Below are 17,651 nucleotides of genomic sequence, written 5' to 3'. Positions count from 1 at the left end.
ATTCAGAGGAAACACTCAAAACAATTATATTATAAATGGGAGAGATAAAAGGATGTTAAAGTAGGTAAGGATTTCCTACTTATACTGGTAAAATGATGACACTGGTGGACTGGGATAAATTATGTATACAAAATGTAATATAGAGAGCAACCACTAAAAAAGTTGTACAAAGAGATACACTCAAAAACACTACAGAAAATTAAAGTGGAATTTTAAAAAATGTTCAAGTAACCAACAGGAAGGTATGAAAAAGAAAAAAGACAGGAAACAGGAAGGATAGCAACAAATGAAAAAAATGGCAGACCTCAGTCCTAATATTCTAATATATCAAACATAAATGCTTTAAATACACCCATTAAAAGAGAGCGGATGAAAAACATTATTTAACCATATGCTGTCTACAAGAAATTCACTTCTAATATGATATAGTTAAGTTGAAAGTAAAAGGAGGGAAAAGAGAAATCAGGCAAATATTAATCAAAGCAAAGCAGGAATAGCTCTATTAATGTCAGATAAAGTAGACTTCAGAGCCCAGAAAATTACCTGAGACAGAGAGAGACCCTATATAATGATAAAAGTGTCAGTTTACCAAGAAGACACAGCAATCCCAAATGAGCACGCATAAAACAACACAGCTGCAAAATATGTGAAGCAAAAACTGAAGAAAATGAAAGGATAAATAGACAAATCCATGATTCTATCTGGAGCCTTCAACCCCCTCTCTCTCAACATTTGATGGAAGAACTACAGTACAGAAAATTAGCAAAGACACAGGACACCTGAACAGCGCCAACAACAGACAGGAGCTAACTGATAGTAATAGAACACTTCACCCAAAACAGCAGAATACACATTGTTGGCAAGTGCCCCACAGAACATATACCAAGATAGACCATACGTTAGACCATAAAACAAATCTCACCTATAAAAGAATTGAAATCATACCTAGTACGTTCTCTGACCACAACGGAATCAAACTAGAAATCAATGAGAGAAAGCTAACAGGAAGATCTCAGGACACTTGGACCTAAACAACACACTTCTGTATAATCCATGAGACCCAGAAGCAGTCTCAATATAAATCTTAAAACCACATTGACCTGAGTGAAAATGAAAATGCAACTTTCTAAAATTTTGAGAGAAAAATTTATAGTACTAAATTAGAAAAGAGGAAAAGTCTCAAATCAATAATTTAAGTTCCCAGCTCAAAACCTAAAAACAGAAGTGCAAAACAGAAGGAAGGCAATAGTAAAGGGCAGAAATCAATAAAATCAAAAGCAGGAAAACAATAGAGAAAATCACTTGCAAAAAGAACTGGCTTGTTCTTGAAATGATCAATTAAATTGACAAAGCTCTAGCAAGACTGAAAATAGAATAGAAAGAAAAGAACAAAGTTACAAATATCAAGAATGCACCAGGTGACATTACTACAGACACTGCAGATGCTAAAAAGATAACAAGAAAATACAATGAACATAAATTTGGCATCTTGGACAAAATAGACGAATTCTACAAAAAATGCAAACTACCACAACTCACTCAATATGAAATACATAATTTGAATAGTTCTATAACTATTAAGAAAATCGAACTTATAATTTTAAAATTCCTCTCAAGAAATCTACTGGTCCAAATAATTTCACTGGAGAACTCTACCAAACACTTAAAGAATTACCAGCAATTCTACACAATATCTTCCAGAAAAATCAAAAAGGAGAGATGTCTTCCTAATTTATATTTTGCAGCTAGTATTATTCTGATACTAAAACCAGAAAAAGACAGTACAAAAAAAGAAAGCTACAGACCAATGATCCTCATGAATATAGACACAAAATTTCTCAATAAAATATTAGCAAGTAGAATACAACAGTATATAAAAAGAATTTTATACCATACCAAGGCAAGAATATTTCAAGTGTGCAAGTCTGGATCGATAATCAGTAATCAGCCAATACAACCCACCATATTAAAAATCACATAATCATCAATCAATGCAGAAAAGCATCTGACAAAATTCAACACCCATTTGTGAGAAAAACTCATGAAAAGTATCTATGAAACACCTACAGGGAGCATACTTAATGGTAAAAAACTGCATGCTTTCCCCCCTAAGATTGGGAATAAGGCAAAGAGGTCAGCTCTCAGCCCTCTGTTTCAACATAGTACTGGATATTCTAACCAGTGCAAGGCAAGAAAAGGAAATTGGCATTCACATCAGAAAGAAAGGAACAAAACCGCCCCTATTTGCAGATGAAATTATTGTCTATGTAGAAATTCCCAAGGAATCCATCAAAAACTCCTAGAACTAGTAAGTGAAGTCACAACATATGAGACAAATATCTAAAAAGCAATTGTATTTCTATATACTAGTATGAACATGTGGACACCAATATTAAAAACAAAATAGCATTTAAAATCACTCACAAAAAAGTAAATACTTAAGTGTAAATCTGACAAAATATGAACAAGAATTATATGTTGAAAACTACACAATGCTGATGACAGAAATCAAAGATCTAAATAAAAGCATACTGTGCTCATGCAGCAGAAGATTCAACACAGCAAAGATGCCAATTCTCTCCAAATTGATAAAGTTTCACACAATTACTATAAAAATTGCCACAAATATTTGTAGATATAAAAAAATTCTAATGTATGGAAATATAAAGGAACTAGAATAGCTAAAAGAATTTTGAAAAAGAAGAATAAAGTAGGAGGAATTAGTCTGAATTCAGTACTCAGTAGCTAATCCAGACTGCAATGTTGGTGGAGAGAGCAGTGCAGAGATTCATAGAACAGAACAGAGAACCCAGAAATAGAGCCCCACAAATAGGCCCAAATAATTTTTGACAAAGACCGAAAGCAATTCAATGGAAGGGAAACAGCCTTTTCAACAAATGGTGCGAGAACAACTGGACATTCACAGGAGGAGAAAGAGAACCTTGGCCTAAGTCTCATACCTTCTACAAAAATGAACTCCAAAGGGATCACAGACTTAAATGTAAAACGTAAAACTACAACACTCTTCAGAAAAAAAAATAGAAAATCTCTGGGACCTAGAAATGGGCAAAGAGTTCTTAGGCTTGACACCAAAAAAAGAGCCATAAAAAGAAAAACCGACAAATTGGACAAGAACAAAATTAGCAACTATGGCTCTGTGGAAGACCCTGTAAGGAAGGAAACAGACAAGCTACAGGCTGGGAGAAAATATCTGCAAACCACATATCTGACCCAGGACAGAACTCTCAAAACGCAACACAAAAGCAAACGATCGTATTCAAACATGGGCAAAAGACACGAAGAGAGATTTTACTGAAGACGATATACAGGTGATAAACACGTGAAAAGACGCGCCTGGTCACAGAGACGACAATATGCTATCTCACAGCAGACACAAACACACACAAATTACCTCCAGCTGGTTAGAGGCCTAAAGGTTTCTATTGTCTCTTTAACTCCACAGGGCTCTACACTGTCTATGTTGTAGGGGGAAGAAAGTGTCTAATATGTCCCTTAGTTATTTCTCTATTTCATGCTAATGAGAAAAAATAAGATCATATGTAAGAAAGATACAAACCAGCATCCCCTTCAACTTCCTTTTTCTTCGACCGCTTAATCCTTTTCTTCAGGACCTTCATGAGGAAGTTAGCAAATTTATTGTTTTCTCCAAGGGCTGCTTGGAAACCAGCATAGAGTGCCTTTTCTTGGTCCTGAAGCCTGGCGACTTCATTCTTTTTCTCTTCCATCTCTTTAAGAGTTTCATTTATTTTCCACTGAATGAACAAAAACAAGAACAAAGGATAAATATTTCTGATAAGCCAGGTTTAGAGAACAATGTACATTACAATGTAAGGTTATAATCTATGAATATTTTTTAAAGCTTCTTAACAGAAGTTGACATCTCTGGTGTTTGCAGAGCCATCCATTTATCTGGTTAAAATTTTATAATTCTTTTGTAAAAATCAGTTAAGTTCAGAATCAGATAAGATCAGCTTTTTAACTTTTAGCTTCCTCGAAAAATTTAAATTAAATTGAAATTTTTACTGATATGTGGATGTCAGCTAATATTTTTGTATGTGTGGTCTTAAAAACAAAGGGTTTTTTTATATCAATATATGGTAACTAAAACAAAAAGACACCTCATCTCTTAGTGAAGCTGATATGCATAAAAAATGATGTCACTATTCAGTATATAATATCTATTTAATAGAATCTTTCTTCCTTTAAAACAAAGATAGATGGTATAATTCATCTCTTTAAATTTAACATATGTAGGAGACAATTTCCTATGACATTCAATTATATATTACTCTGAAACTGGCTATATTTGAGAAACTCACCTTCTTTTCCAAATAATGTTTGTAAGGATAACAAATAAAACACATCAAAACTTAACTTCATTTGATAGCTAGTGACAAGAAAAATATACACTTTTCAAGTCAATAGATAAACTAAATATAAGGTTCACTTTTGAAAATTTTGTTCTCTTATTTTACACAATATCAAATTCACTAAAAAAAAAAATTGATTCACTTCTCTCTGACCAAGGTTACTAAAACAGAGAGCAAGCAGGAAGAACAGGCAGAAGGTGGAGGGAGAGAAGATGAGGACATGAAGAGGGGGGAATTAAGTTGAGAAAAGGGAGAAAGAAAAGCAGAGACATGTCCCCTCCCCCTCCGTGACTAAGGGCGCGGCCAGCTCGCGTTCTCCCGCCCGCTCATACCTGCAAGTCCTGTTCCTCCTTGTCTAATGAATTAACACGCTCTTGAAGTATGTTCTCCTGTTTTTCAAAATTCTTGAGGAGAAGGATTTCTTGAAATAATGTGACATGGTGCAGGTCAGACAATTTCATCTGAGTATCTAGTTTCAGTTTCTGATGTCTCAGGAGACGGAGTTCCGCATCGAAAGTGACAATCAGTTCTTTGATCTGGGAGGGAAAAGATTGGAGGGTATGTCAGAAGTTAAGAACAGGTAAATGCATTTATTAAAGTGTCTAACGATACTAATTTGTTTGAGTAAAAGATTTTCTCGTTACGCCCTTATTAAGGATGGAGAATTACATGGGAGTGTGTGTGTAGTCATATAAATCAATTCACCTAAGATTAAATTTATATAAATTAATTTTATTAAGTGATAGGAATTCCATAACTACAGTCCTTCCAGCTATTTCTTCACCACTGACTAAGCCATGGATCACCAAGGCCTGTCGTGCTCTGCTGTATGATTTAAACCTGAGACTCTGAGCAACTTGTGGGTAGTGTTGACACCTGCCTCCACTCTAGCCCCACAGTATCTCTCCATCGCCTTTCATACAGTAAGCATGAAAGAAATAGGTCCCTCGACTTATTTTGAAAATTTTCAAACCTACAGGACAGTAAATATTTTGGGATACATGTATATATAATGATGGAGCCACTAGAAACCTGCTCGACCTTCTTATATTACGTATAGATGAAGAAACTGAGGCTCAAGGTGATTTTCTGAGATCAAAGCTAATTTGTTACAGAGCTGGGACAGGAACCTAAGCATCCCCAAGTCCTGGTCTAGACCATATTCCACTGTTCACCTAATGATTCTAAATCCTCAAGCTTTGCTCTGATTTTGGCACAGCTTCTCCCTGACCTGATCCCAAAGGAGACGAAGAGATCCAAAGAGAGCCCCGAGAGCTCATTCTCCTGAGGAAGCTAGTACAAGAGGAAGAAGACAAACCAGCCTATGTTTGTCATTGGGCTGTACATGACAGGGAGCTGTACTAGCAAATGTCCGCAGTGAGTGAGGGCCCAGCCGGGGCTGAGGAAGAGGAAGAGACCTGTGCATTTGGGGCAGTGAAAGTGCTGGAGAATTTCAGAGAGTTAAAACAACAACAAAAAACCAAGAAGAAGAAAAACTAAAATTTTAACTATGTATGTCTGTAGACTAAGTAGGCTCCTCTTTAACGCTTGTTCAACAAATCTGAATTGTTTTTAAATTTCTTTGGAGGCAGGACCGTATTTTCTTCAGCGTGACACCATTCTGAAACTGTACCGCATAGGTGTCCAAGTTTGTGAGGGTCACACTCGATTTACTCTCTCCCACCCCTCACAGCCTGTAAACTGTGTGAGGACAGAGAATGTGCCTGGCTTAATAACTGTTGCAACCCTACTACCTAGCTAGCACTGTCCCTGCACATAAAATGTCTAATAAATATTTGTTAAATTAATAACTAAATCAGTTACAATTAAATCAATCAAAATTTTTTACTGAATATCTACAATCTGTCCAGCGTTGTCCTAAACACTGCAGGGAAATCAGAAGCAGCACATGAGGTCCTTCCTTCCAGAACTGCATAATTTAATTTACAAGACAAAACTAACACACAAAACAGCAAGCAAAATAAGTGCAAAACACGAGGTGCTGGTTACAGGTGCAATTGGAGTTTAGAAAGAAGGAGAGTATGCAATGTGGGCAGAAGATTCTGGAGAGGGTTTGGAACTGGGCTGAGTTTTGAACGATGACTCAACTTTGGAAGGAAGTCATTGCAGGTTGAAAGAAATAGCAAAGGAAAAAGCATGGATATAAAACTCAGAAAGAGGGGAGAAGCAGGAAGAGTGAGAAAACGGGCTGGATGAAATGAAAACAGTGAGTGAAGAATAAGGTTGAGAAGCTGTGGGGGGGGGGGGGGTGGCCCTCACAGGGTGGAGCCAGAGAGACACACTGAAGAAGAGGATGCTACACAGGTGGAAGCAGGGAGCTATCTATCCAGGAAAGGTCCTTTTCTTTCCATATTCAGAGCAGCTCCTGCACAACTGGCCCCAGCCTGGTTCTGACTTTCCCAGAAATAAAAACAGTCACCATTCCAGCTCCAGAAAAATTTTAAGTCAGTCATCACCATGAACATCCCCACTAATGGAGCAAACCACACACGAGAGGAAGAGGAGTGTGTGAAAAGCAGAGGGAGCCTCAATTTTCCCTGGAAGTTTCCATCCATCGTCTGAAAGCTGCTCCATCACTTCCTCTTTACCATGACTTCAGTTAGACGCCAATTAACATGGATTTGCCCTACATTCTTGGTCAGCTTTCCAAAAAGAAAAAAGTTAAAAAGCTCCAAAGTTCTGGGCAGAGCACAATGATTTTCAGAAGACCAGGGATGAGGAGGAAGCCAAGACACCAGTGAGCTGTGGCCTGATCAGGGTTTGGGGAAGGTTAATGCAGACAAATTTAAAACAAATAAGAAACCAGATCTAGGTCTTCCCCTTTCCTCTCCTTCAGCTTTGAACGGGCACGGTCTCGCCCTTACCCTGTTGGTCAAATACTGTTGCATGTACATGTGTTTAATCTCGTCCCTCTTCATAACCTCCAGCTCCACTTCGGTTGGATCTGCTCTCTCAAATTCCAAAAGCTTCGGAACCTCGAGACCGAATGATGATGCCTTTGATGATCTAGACAATGAATCTCGTGTCGTCAGATCCCCGTCCTTTCCAGAAGAGATTCTGAGGAATCCTCCAGCTGAGCCTGAAGACCCTGCACATTCCACTTCGGGGTCCTTTCCAGCCCGACTTTTCATCTGCTGTCTCTTAAAAACTAGGAGAGTTTCCTCATCATACTGAAATCTCTTTTCGGGAACTTCTTCCGGGAGTATCTGAGGGATTTGGGGGATGGGGACGTGCTTAGATATATGAAGAGTCGACTGAATGTTCTTCACTTCTTGGACCAGGCACTGTATTTCCTCGATGACAGCCACTTTAAGGTCTCGAAGAGAGAGGATGCACTTGTTCATGTGCATTTTCTTTGAATGGGCCTGATAAAAAGAACAGGAAGGAAAAAAAATGACAACGCATTCACAAAGGACAGTTTGAAACAGGACTTGCTTTTGTCCCTTGACCAGTATGCCTCATAAAAATTCAAGGTAAAAATTCATCTGATCATTTCTGTTCACTACTAAGTTACTCTTTCCTCTAGCTTTTAGTTTTTTTCCCCTCCAGCCTCTCCAAAAAGGGAGATAATCTGGATGTGACGTCTCGTGTCCTTCAGCTGGATCATTGAGCTGAGTCCCCCTGTCCTCCTCCCACTGCTCAGTGCAAGTCCCTCTTGAAGCCTTCTATTCAGCCAGATCCCAGGGAGGGAAGATCATTCTTTGGTCGGAAACACACAAGTAACTGCCCTTCCCTGATGGAAACTCAAATCCCGCTGGCTTATACTCACTTAGGGTTGCCCACCTGGGGCCAAACTACAGTTTAGCCTGTCTTCATTCTATATTTTGGTCACATTATTACTGTTACTCCTTGAGCAGGCAAGGTCATGACCCTGAATTTCAGGGTCATGTCACACCAAGAGATTCCAAGACACTTCCTCAGTTCCTTCTCCATTTATCTAAGCCACGCTGTGCCCCCTGCCTCCAGCCACAGGTGCCACACAGGCCCATTGCTCCTCATTACAGCTCTCTCCCCACTCTGTTTCCTATTGACCTTACCAGAGCCTATGGGCACATGCAAGCCTACTCCTGTGTGCAGTTAGGAAACTAGGTAGTCCAAAGGCTATTAAGAGTTACTTTGCATAAATATATAGGTTAAAAAAGATCAAAAGGCACTTCTCCAAGCAGTTTTACAAAACTTACCTGTATATTTACTATCTATAAAACAAAATTCTGGAACAAAATAGAGGAGATGTTTTACATAATTAGGAGCAAACCTTTAATGTGTTAGAAATTTAAACTCAAAATCCAGCACTCAAGTGAGTGGGGACCATTTCTGAAGCACCAGATGGACTGAGAATTAAGCTTAAAAGAACAAATCCAAACCAGTCTGATGTCGGTGAGGCCTACCTCTTTGAGGAGCCCTCTTTACACACCAACCTTTTCTTTCTATTTTTCCAAATATCACACTCACCAAAACATTGGCCTGGGGGAGGGAGGATGTATAATACACTATTTCTAAAATGCTTTATACTTCAATGACTTTTAATTTAACTGTGACAATAATGACCATTTATTGACTTTGACCATTACACTAACCCTATGAGGTAGACCAGCCATGTCTTATTGTTGTTAATTGGTATTAACATCCTTTTTACAGACAATATAACTAAAGCTGAGGGAGACTTATGTGGCTGGAAAAGTTCACATGGCTATTAAGCAGCAGAGATGAGAACAGAACTCTGATCTTTTGACTTGCAGAATAGTGTGTTCTATATTATTTTACGCTGCCATTTAAATAAAATAGATTTCATTGTAATGCAGTTTAGTTCAAGACATCACACCTGTCCATCATCTCTAGCTAGACTTTAAAATTTCAGGTTGGATGACTGGCAAATTGTGGTCAAAAGAACATTTCTCTATGATGATGGATGGAACATGATAGATGAAACAAGAATTACCCTAGACAAACAGATAGAAAAACAATCCAAATTGGTCACTAATAAAATGTTCAAAATGCCTGTTTGACCAGAAAGGTACAGTTATAAGCTATGAAAATTTAATTGTAAATATGAATTGTCATACCAGGAATCTCATACTGCATGCACGTACAACATCTTTGGTGAAACAGAAAAAGACTCTCCTTCCTCAAGACATTTTACTTCCATTCATCAGAAAATTATAAACTATTCAAATATATCATATCTGTGATAAGACTGGCACTCTCTCCAATGTGATGCCCTGAAATGTGCAAACTGCACAGCCATCTTTGGGGGCCAGGTGCCAAATTCTCCTCAAAATGGGGGCTCAGATGCTTCTGAGCCTCTAAGTGTGAAAAGTCACTTGTCAGTTCAAATTAAAGAATTACTATGGCAGGGAGAGGAAACTTAAGTGAGAAAATGGGGATGAGAAATCAGGACTATTGGAAGCAGTTTGGAAGAACGCAGAGAGAATCAAAGAGGAATATATTAATTGGCTAGTATTGAGTCACCTACAAAAGTTTGGAAGTCCTGCAGAGAAAGGCTAAATATTGGCCTCTTTTCCTAGGTCTTTAGTCATCCATGGCAGCCAAAACCTACATCCAATAAGGATGTGTTTGAATTTCAGCGGTTTGGAGTCTATAAAATATAATGCTTTCACCCGTGAAACTGGTATTGAGCCAAGTAATTAATCTGAAGGCTGGTTCTGCCATATTAAGTAAATAATCATGGACAAATCTCTTGTCCTCACTGGGCCTCAGCTTCCTCATTTGTCAAAAGGGGGCATTATTGTAGATAATCATGAAGGTCTTTTCCAGTTGCAAATTTCTATGACCATATATCCTTATGGACCAGATAGCAAAATGGGTGGTTTTAGCAGAATTCAGTTAGACACTGAGGTGTCTCTCATTGTCACGAAAGCTGTGGGTAAGTACCAGAGAGTCTAGGTGTCCCAGTTCCTCTTCCTTCTTGGCAGCATTTATTCGCATGTGCTCAGGTATCTTATAGTCTGAGGCTGTCTTCAGATTGAAGTCTCCCATACACAACTGGGCCTCTTTGATGGCTTGAACATCTTTGGGATCTTCATAGTCATCATCAGGTTTACTCTTGTACCTATCAGAAAAATAGACAACCCAGTCACAAATATAACAAATAAAACAATAAACTCTAATTCCTCTACTTTACTGCAGGTAGAGAATCAAATTCAATCAGGGAGCAAAAGTATAATCCTGAGTCTGTGACGCTACTTTTGTCTCCAGAGCTCAAATATCTTTTTTTCTTTTAAATTAAGGACTATTTTTAAAGCCTGCCAAGCAAAATAATAAACAAGTAAAAACCAGTCACGAGATGGTGCTGAAACAATCTGAATCATTCTTAGGCTTTGGTTCACTTCTAAGTAATTTACATCAACATTTATTCCCTCAATAGAAATTAAGCCTTGAAGTTGGGGTGGGTTTTTTTTTTTTAATCACTAAAACTTTAATTGAAAAAATAGATAAATAAAAACAACTGAACTTTTTAAAAATAAAATGTGATTGTCATAACATTTTCAAAAAAGACATCTAGTTCAAAATGATAGCATGAGAATATGTATTTATCTCCCCACCTTTCCCCAAATTCCACAGAAATGATAGTATAGAGGTATTAAAGGGAATAAATCATGAGGAAAGCTGAGAATGGGATAGAAAGCCACGAGCAAACCAGAGATAGTGACACATTTCTAGGAGACAGAAAGAAGATGAAATCATATGAACCGATAAACCAGACCAATGAAAAATGTAGCCCAGATCACCCCCAGGAGAAGGCTATAAAAAAGATTGGATATGGTCTTCTTGGTAGAGTTCCTAAGAGGTTCCAAGCACAGAAGGAGCGCAGGTATGGAGCAGGGAATGAAATGATATACAGTGACAAAATTAATTAAAAATTGAAAACGAATGCCTGAACCAGGTGGGCCCTCCTAATTTTCCCATCTCCACACATACAAACCAGTAGCAACCTTTACATCTAGACGAAACCTGAAGAACTAATCTCTACAGAAACTGCCCTCTCTGCTTGGGAAGTACTAAGCCATCTAGGGTATGGGTGGGCACACCATGGTAGGGATCTTCATTGGGAGACCCCACCCTACCTAGTTCTTTAAAGTGAAGTCTGCCAATCAACATGAATATGTGCACAGAGCCTGCAGTGAGAAAACAAACATATACAATAGAAGAGGAAGCAGATGCCATCTAATGTATTCATTGACAATCATTCATTTGTGTATAACAGAACTAAAAGGGAGGGTTAATATGTAAAAAAATAAAAAAGGAAAGGAAGGAAAGACAGAAAGATGGAAAGCAAGCAAGCAGCTAGTTCTGCTCTGGCCATGTGAGAGAAACAAGGTCCATAATTATCTCATGCTATAAATAACTAGAAAACCAAATGAAAATACATGAAAAAACTATGTTGAGACATTGAATAACAGGCAGCACAGCACTGTAATCCCTGAGAGAAGCGAGACAAAATAAGCAGTCCTTACTATCTCCTGGTGTCTGCCTGGAGGAAAACCCTACTCCAGACTGTGGAGCAGGGTTGGGATCCAAAATATTAGCCCAGTGATCTCACTGATTGAGTCAAGAGAGATCAGAGAGGTGTTTAGAATTTTGTGGAAAAGAATATCAGAGCTACACAAAGAAACAGCTCTAGAAATCTGCATAGGGCTGTCGAGTTTGGGGCTGAGTATTCATCTGTACAGGTGTAACGTGGAACACCACGAAGTCAGACAAAGAACAGCACCTGGGGAAAGCACAGTTACCAGGAAGCTGTAAGACAAGTAATTCTCACAGCTTACACATTGCTAGGAATCACTCACGATCCCATCAGCTAGAGAGACCTTGTTAAATGCAGGGGCCATTCAGTAGAGACCCTACAAGAGTTATGCCTTCGAAGTGGGAAAAACAGATGTAGACAATATTGTCAATCACCTTGTCCTCATTGACATTTCTTGAACACTACATTCAAGAATGCAAGAATGCACACTTTTTTTCATGCACACATTGAAATTTCACTAAGATAGACTGTATGCAGACCTATACAATTCCCAATAAATTTAAAAGAATTTAAATCACACAGACTAGCTTCTATGACCACAACAAATTAATTTAGAATCAAACAGAAAGATTTTTTTAAACCCCAAAATATTTGGAAACTAAGAAGCACACTTCAAAACAAACCACAAGTAAAGGAAGAAGTCACAAGTGATATTAGAAAATATTTTGAACTGAATAACAAAAATATATCAAAACTTGTAAAATGCAGCTCAGGGCCTAGAGGGAAATTTATACTTATATTAGAAGAGGAGAAAAGTGTAAAATCAGAGCTTACACCTTAAACTTGAACCTTAAGAAGCAAGAAAAAAGAGTTAAAGTCCAAATTATCTAGAATGAAGGAAATTATATAGAACAGAAATCAATGACATAAAAAGCAGATAAGTAATATTTTAAAAAATCTGTGACCAAAAGCTAGTTGCTTGAAAAGATCAATAAAATTGATAAACCTCTTTTCTAGAATGATCAAGATAAAGAGAGAAAACACAAATTAACAAGGTAAAGAATAAAACAGGGGACAACACAACAGATAGTACAGAAACTAACATAATAAGAGAATAGTATGAACTATTTTATGCCAATAAATTTGATAACCTGCATGAAATGCACAAATTCCTTGAAAGACACAAATTACCAAAACTGCCACAAGAAGAAACAGAAAATCTGAACAGCACTATAACAAAAAATTGACTTTGTATTTATAACCTTCCTTCAAAGAATACTCCAGATCCAGATGGCTTCACTGATAAATTCTATCAAATATTTAAGGAAGAAACAATACCAAACCTACCTAATTTATTTCAAAATAGAAGTGGAAGGAAAACTTCTCAACTCATTTATGAAACCGTTATTACCCTGATGACAACCCAGAAAAGATATTACATAAAAATAAAACTAGAGACCAATATTCTTCATTAACACAGGTATACAAATCCTTAACAAAATACTAGCAAATCAAATCCAGCATGATATTTTTTGAAAATATCAAGTATATTATATTTTTCCAGTTTTATTGAGATATAACTGACATATAATGTTGTCTTAGTTTAAGGTGTACCACATAATGATTTGATATACGCATATATTACAAAATGTTTACCACGATAAGTTTAGCTAACATCCTCACCATACATAATTACAAGCTTTTTCCCTTGTAATGAGAGCTTTTAAGATCTACTCTCTTAGCAATATACAAAACAGTATTGATAATTTAATCATCATGCTCTGTATTACATCCCCAGAATTTATCTATCTTATAACTGGAAGTTTGTACCTTTTGACTACCTTTAGTCATTTTCCCCATTCCCTGTTCCCCACCTCTAGCAACCAGCAAACTGTTTCAGTGAGTTCAGATTTTTTAGATTCCATATATGTGAGATCATACAGTATTGCTCTTTCTCTGTATGACTTATTTCACTTAGTATAATACCCTTACGGTCCATCTGTATTGTTGCAAATAGCAGCATTTCCTTCCTTTTTCGTCTGAACAATATTCCATTCTGTATATGTATCACAACTTCTTTATCTATTCATCCATTGATGGAGACCTAGGTTGTTTCGATGTCTTGGCTATTGTAAATAATACCGCAATGAACATGAGGGTGCACGTATCTCTTTGAGATACTGATTTCAATTCCTTTGGATAAATACCCAGAAGTGGAGTAGCTGGATCATATGGTAGATCTATTTTTAATTTTTTTAGGAACCTCTATACTGTTTTCCATAGTAGCTGCACCAATTTACATTCCCACCAACAGCGGACAAGTGCTCTGTGAAAGACCGTGTTAAGAGAATAAAAAGCTACAGTTGAGGAGAAAATATATGCAAACCACATGTCCAACACAGGGCTAATATCTAGAATATATAAAGAACTCTCAAAACTCAACAGTAAAAAGGCATCTTATTTGAACATGAGTAAAGACATGAAGTGACATTTCGCCAAAGATAAATAGGTGACAAACAAATGAAAAGATGTGCTTGTTAAATGAAAGTGCCTTGTACCAGATTTTTTTTAAAAAGTTAACTTTAGATGATTAGAGACCTAAAGATGAAAGCCAAAACTATAACATGTTAGAAGAACCTATGGGATAATACCTGTTTGATGTTGGGATAGAAAAGAATTTCTTAATCTTTAAAAATCACAGATATTAGTAAAATGGAATTCATGGACCTGAAACTAAGAATCATAGAAGTCCCACCAAGGTACCACCAGCCTGAAAGATCCAGCTGATCTGTCTTCAGTATCTCCGTCTTGTTTTTATTTCTTTCACTCTTTATTTAAACAATAATATCAATAAATATAAAGATTTTTAAAGATATTTTGAGACATTTTAAAACAATAGAGTTTAGGTAAAAAACTTACAGTTCCTCCCATTCTTTTTTTCGCTGCTGAATCTTAATTTGGGCCCTTTCAGCTTTTACTATAAGTTTCCTTGTTTTCTCAATTTGATTTTCCACCATAATTTCACTCAGAGTTTTAGGTCGAAATTTCTTCCCTTTTTCTATAATTGATTCTTCCGGCAGACTAATACTCCCACCTGTACAGAGAGCCAACATTTTTTAAAATCTTTTTGAGATAACGAAATAAAACTCTCAAATATTGTTTTTAAGCTGCCCCATTTTTAAAAATCCAGAGAATATAATGAATCTGTAAATCAAAGTATTTATTGAGCAACTACCATGAATTCAACCCCTTAATCAGTATTTTAGAATACCAAAATAAAGAGATTTAAGGCACAATTTTGCTCTTAAGGACCGTATTAAAAAGTTGGCAAGATGAGACATATATTAACAAATTGGAGAAGGAGATAAATAATAGTGGATCACTGAGAGATATTGGAAAGACAGGAAGGAGTGTTTGTGATCTGATGGTGGGGGAAGGGCTCAAGAAGAGAATCCGATTTGACATGTGTAATCTGAGGTGACATACACCAATTGCAGTGGTCTGTGGCCAAATTAAAAACTAGTCAGAAACATACAATCAAATCTGTGATTTTAAAATTATGGGCTTTATTAAGCAATAAGTATCTACTGGGGGAATTACCCTATGTTCAAGCTACACTTGAACATAGATATTCTTTTGAAGAGATATAGTTTAGATATACATGAAAAAAGTTAAATAATAATATGGGTGGTCATGCAGTTATAACTCACCATTGCATATTTCATATTTCAAATATATGTTAGCATGGAAAAGGAAGAGTTTAATGTGTCCTGGGAGGTCATGGAAAGGCTTTATAATAAAAGCATAATTCCATTTGGATCCCCAAAAACTGTAATTCAGAGAGAAGAGTGAATTGGTCACTTCAGCAGGAGCCTGGGTTTGAAAGTATCAGGCATAATTAGGGAGCAGCAAGCAGGACAGGAGGCTACACAATGCAAGTCAAACAGTATGAGAACACACTATTGGAAACAGAAGAGGGATGTATTCTGGAAGGATTAAATACCAGGAAGATAGCTTCAGAACCTATCCTAGAAGCAGAAAGGAGCCATTAAAGGTTTCTCAGCAAAGAGGATGAACCAGCATTAATGTCAGTACTGTATCATGGGCACTAGCCCAGATCTGGCTGGGCTCAGTGCCCTTTACTTATTCTTAAGTGGGCTCACCAAGCCATCCCAGAATACTTGTCTTCCTCCCACCTATCTGCAGGCCCTCTGTGGGCAGCTACAAAGGCAGATGGCAGGGATTAGAGCTATTATTTTCACATCTGTGTTTTCAGTTCATCATTTTATTTAAAGCATATGCTCTTGTAAAATAGTTTGAAATGTCATGTTCCAGTCCCAACATTCTGGGGAGGGGCCCAGGAATCTGGGAAGAAATAGTCTAGAAACTAGCATCTAGGGAAATCCTAGATTTAAGAACAGTTGTATGTGAGAAGTAAGAACACAGCAGCATGGGGTACACTTAGCCACTCTGGGTCATGTGACCAGGGTGGGTTTTCTCTAGCAGCCAGCAGCAGAGAGGAAAGTTAGGATGGAGCAATGGCTGGAGAAATGTGGCCTCTTGTTTTCGGCCATACCACACACCGCTCTCTCTAATTATTCATTCCAAAGGAATAAAGGAAGGGAGACAAGAGACTGAGCTCAAGGCACCAAAAAGGGCTCAAAGGTTCTGCCCACAGAAAGATAATCCAGTTTTGAAATCTTAACAAAGGATTTAAAAGCCTCCTTGTCATTTAGGCTACCTGTGTCTCTCTGGCTGTCCTTTCTCCCAGCTCCCTCTTTTTCAAACCTCTCAAATTTGCTTGTTCTTCTCTCTGACTGACTTGCCCGTTTGGACCTGGAGTACTTAGAGGGCTTCACAAGCCTGTAGGAGGAGACCTTGTGATCACTTTGTATGGCATGAACCACAACCATGTCACTCTCTAATGAATCACGGAACCTGAAAAAATAAAACAAGTACTTGCAATAGTCACCATTTTAATCATTTAATTACACCATTTAAATCAGTTTGCATGATTATTAATAAAATAAGACTATAATACGCTATGCTTATAAATAACATCATTATATTGTACTGGATACAAAATTTTACTATGCATTACCAACAAGGATGTGATGGAAGTTGGATAGGACTGGGTCAAAGAGCAAGCAGATTTTTCTTTCTAATGAAAATACTAAACAATTCATTATTAATCAGTATAGTACTATTGTTTTACTAATATGTAGAAAAATGAAAACTTTTCAGGCACGCTGCAGTTTAATGATAAACGGATCGTGTCAAACTCTGAGGAAATGTTGTCCACCTCCCTATCTATTATCTTTTATATACGTAATAGGTAATAGATAGGGAGGTAGATACAAAGTATATGAAATATATATATTACCCTATTTGCCTCTGTAAAAAACATTAAGCTCAGTAATTCATACTGCTGTCTGGTTCACCTTTCTCTTGTAGACCACAGAGATTTATCTTTTGAAAGCTCCTCATTCATTAGATCGCTGCTATTTTTTGGCACTGGTTCATAATTGTTCCCCCTTCTTTTAATTTTAGAATTTATTTATGTGTATAGCAATTATTCCTAGCTTGTTTGCCTTTCGTACTATTTTTCTAACTCAATCCTTTTAACTCTATTTCTCCTTTTAAAATGGCTAGTCCTAATTTTTCCTTTTCTCTCATAGCATAATATATTTCTCATCTCTATAAGACTTACTCCCTTTATCTGTTTGTCCACTGGAGTTTCACTCTTTAAATTT

General features: G+C 37.1%; 1 protein-coding gene across 9 annotated transcripts in view; it reads right to left on the bottom strand.

The window, feature by feature from the left end:
• The window catches only part of CFAP44 (cilia and flagella associated protein 44), a 105,192-nt gene that overhangs the window by 19,372 nt on the left and 68,169 nt on the right, over positions 1-17,651 (bottom strand). For 6 of the 9 annotated variants that reach the window (XM_070581937.1, XM_070581940.1, XM_070581938.1 and 3 more), the window contains 6 exons: positions 16,640-16,836; positions 14,818-14,992; positions 10,305-10,482; positions 7,277-7,777; positions 4,724-4,927; positions 3,578-3,773 (listed from right to left, as the gene is read on the bottom strand). In XM_070581937.1, the coding sequence (XP_070438038.1) occupies positions 3,578-3,773; positions 4,724-4,927; positions 7,277-7,777; positions 10,305-10,482; positions 14,818-14,992; positions 16,640-16,836 (1,451 nt within the window). Of the gene's footprint in view, positions 1-3,577; positions 3,774-4,723; positions 4,928-7,276; positions 7,778-10,304; positions 10,483-14,817; positions 14,993-16,639; positions 16,837-17,651 lie in introns of those variants that run through there. The other 3 variants (XR_011528961.1, XR_011528960.1, XR_011528959.1) reach the window with 2 other exon arrangements.

The sequence above is a fragment of the Equus przewalskii genome, chromosome 18, assembly GCF_037783145.1.
Source record: "Equus przewalskii isolate Varuska chromosome 18, EquPr2, whole genome shotgun sequence".
Taxonomy (NCBI): domain Eukaryota; kingdom Metazoa; phylum Chordata; class Mammalia; order Perissodactyla; family Equidae; genus Equus; species Equus przewalskii.
Note: the sequence above shows the minus strand (reverse complement) of the source record. Positions and strands in the feature narration are given on the sequence as shown.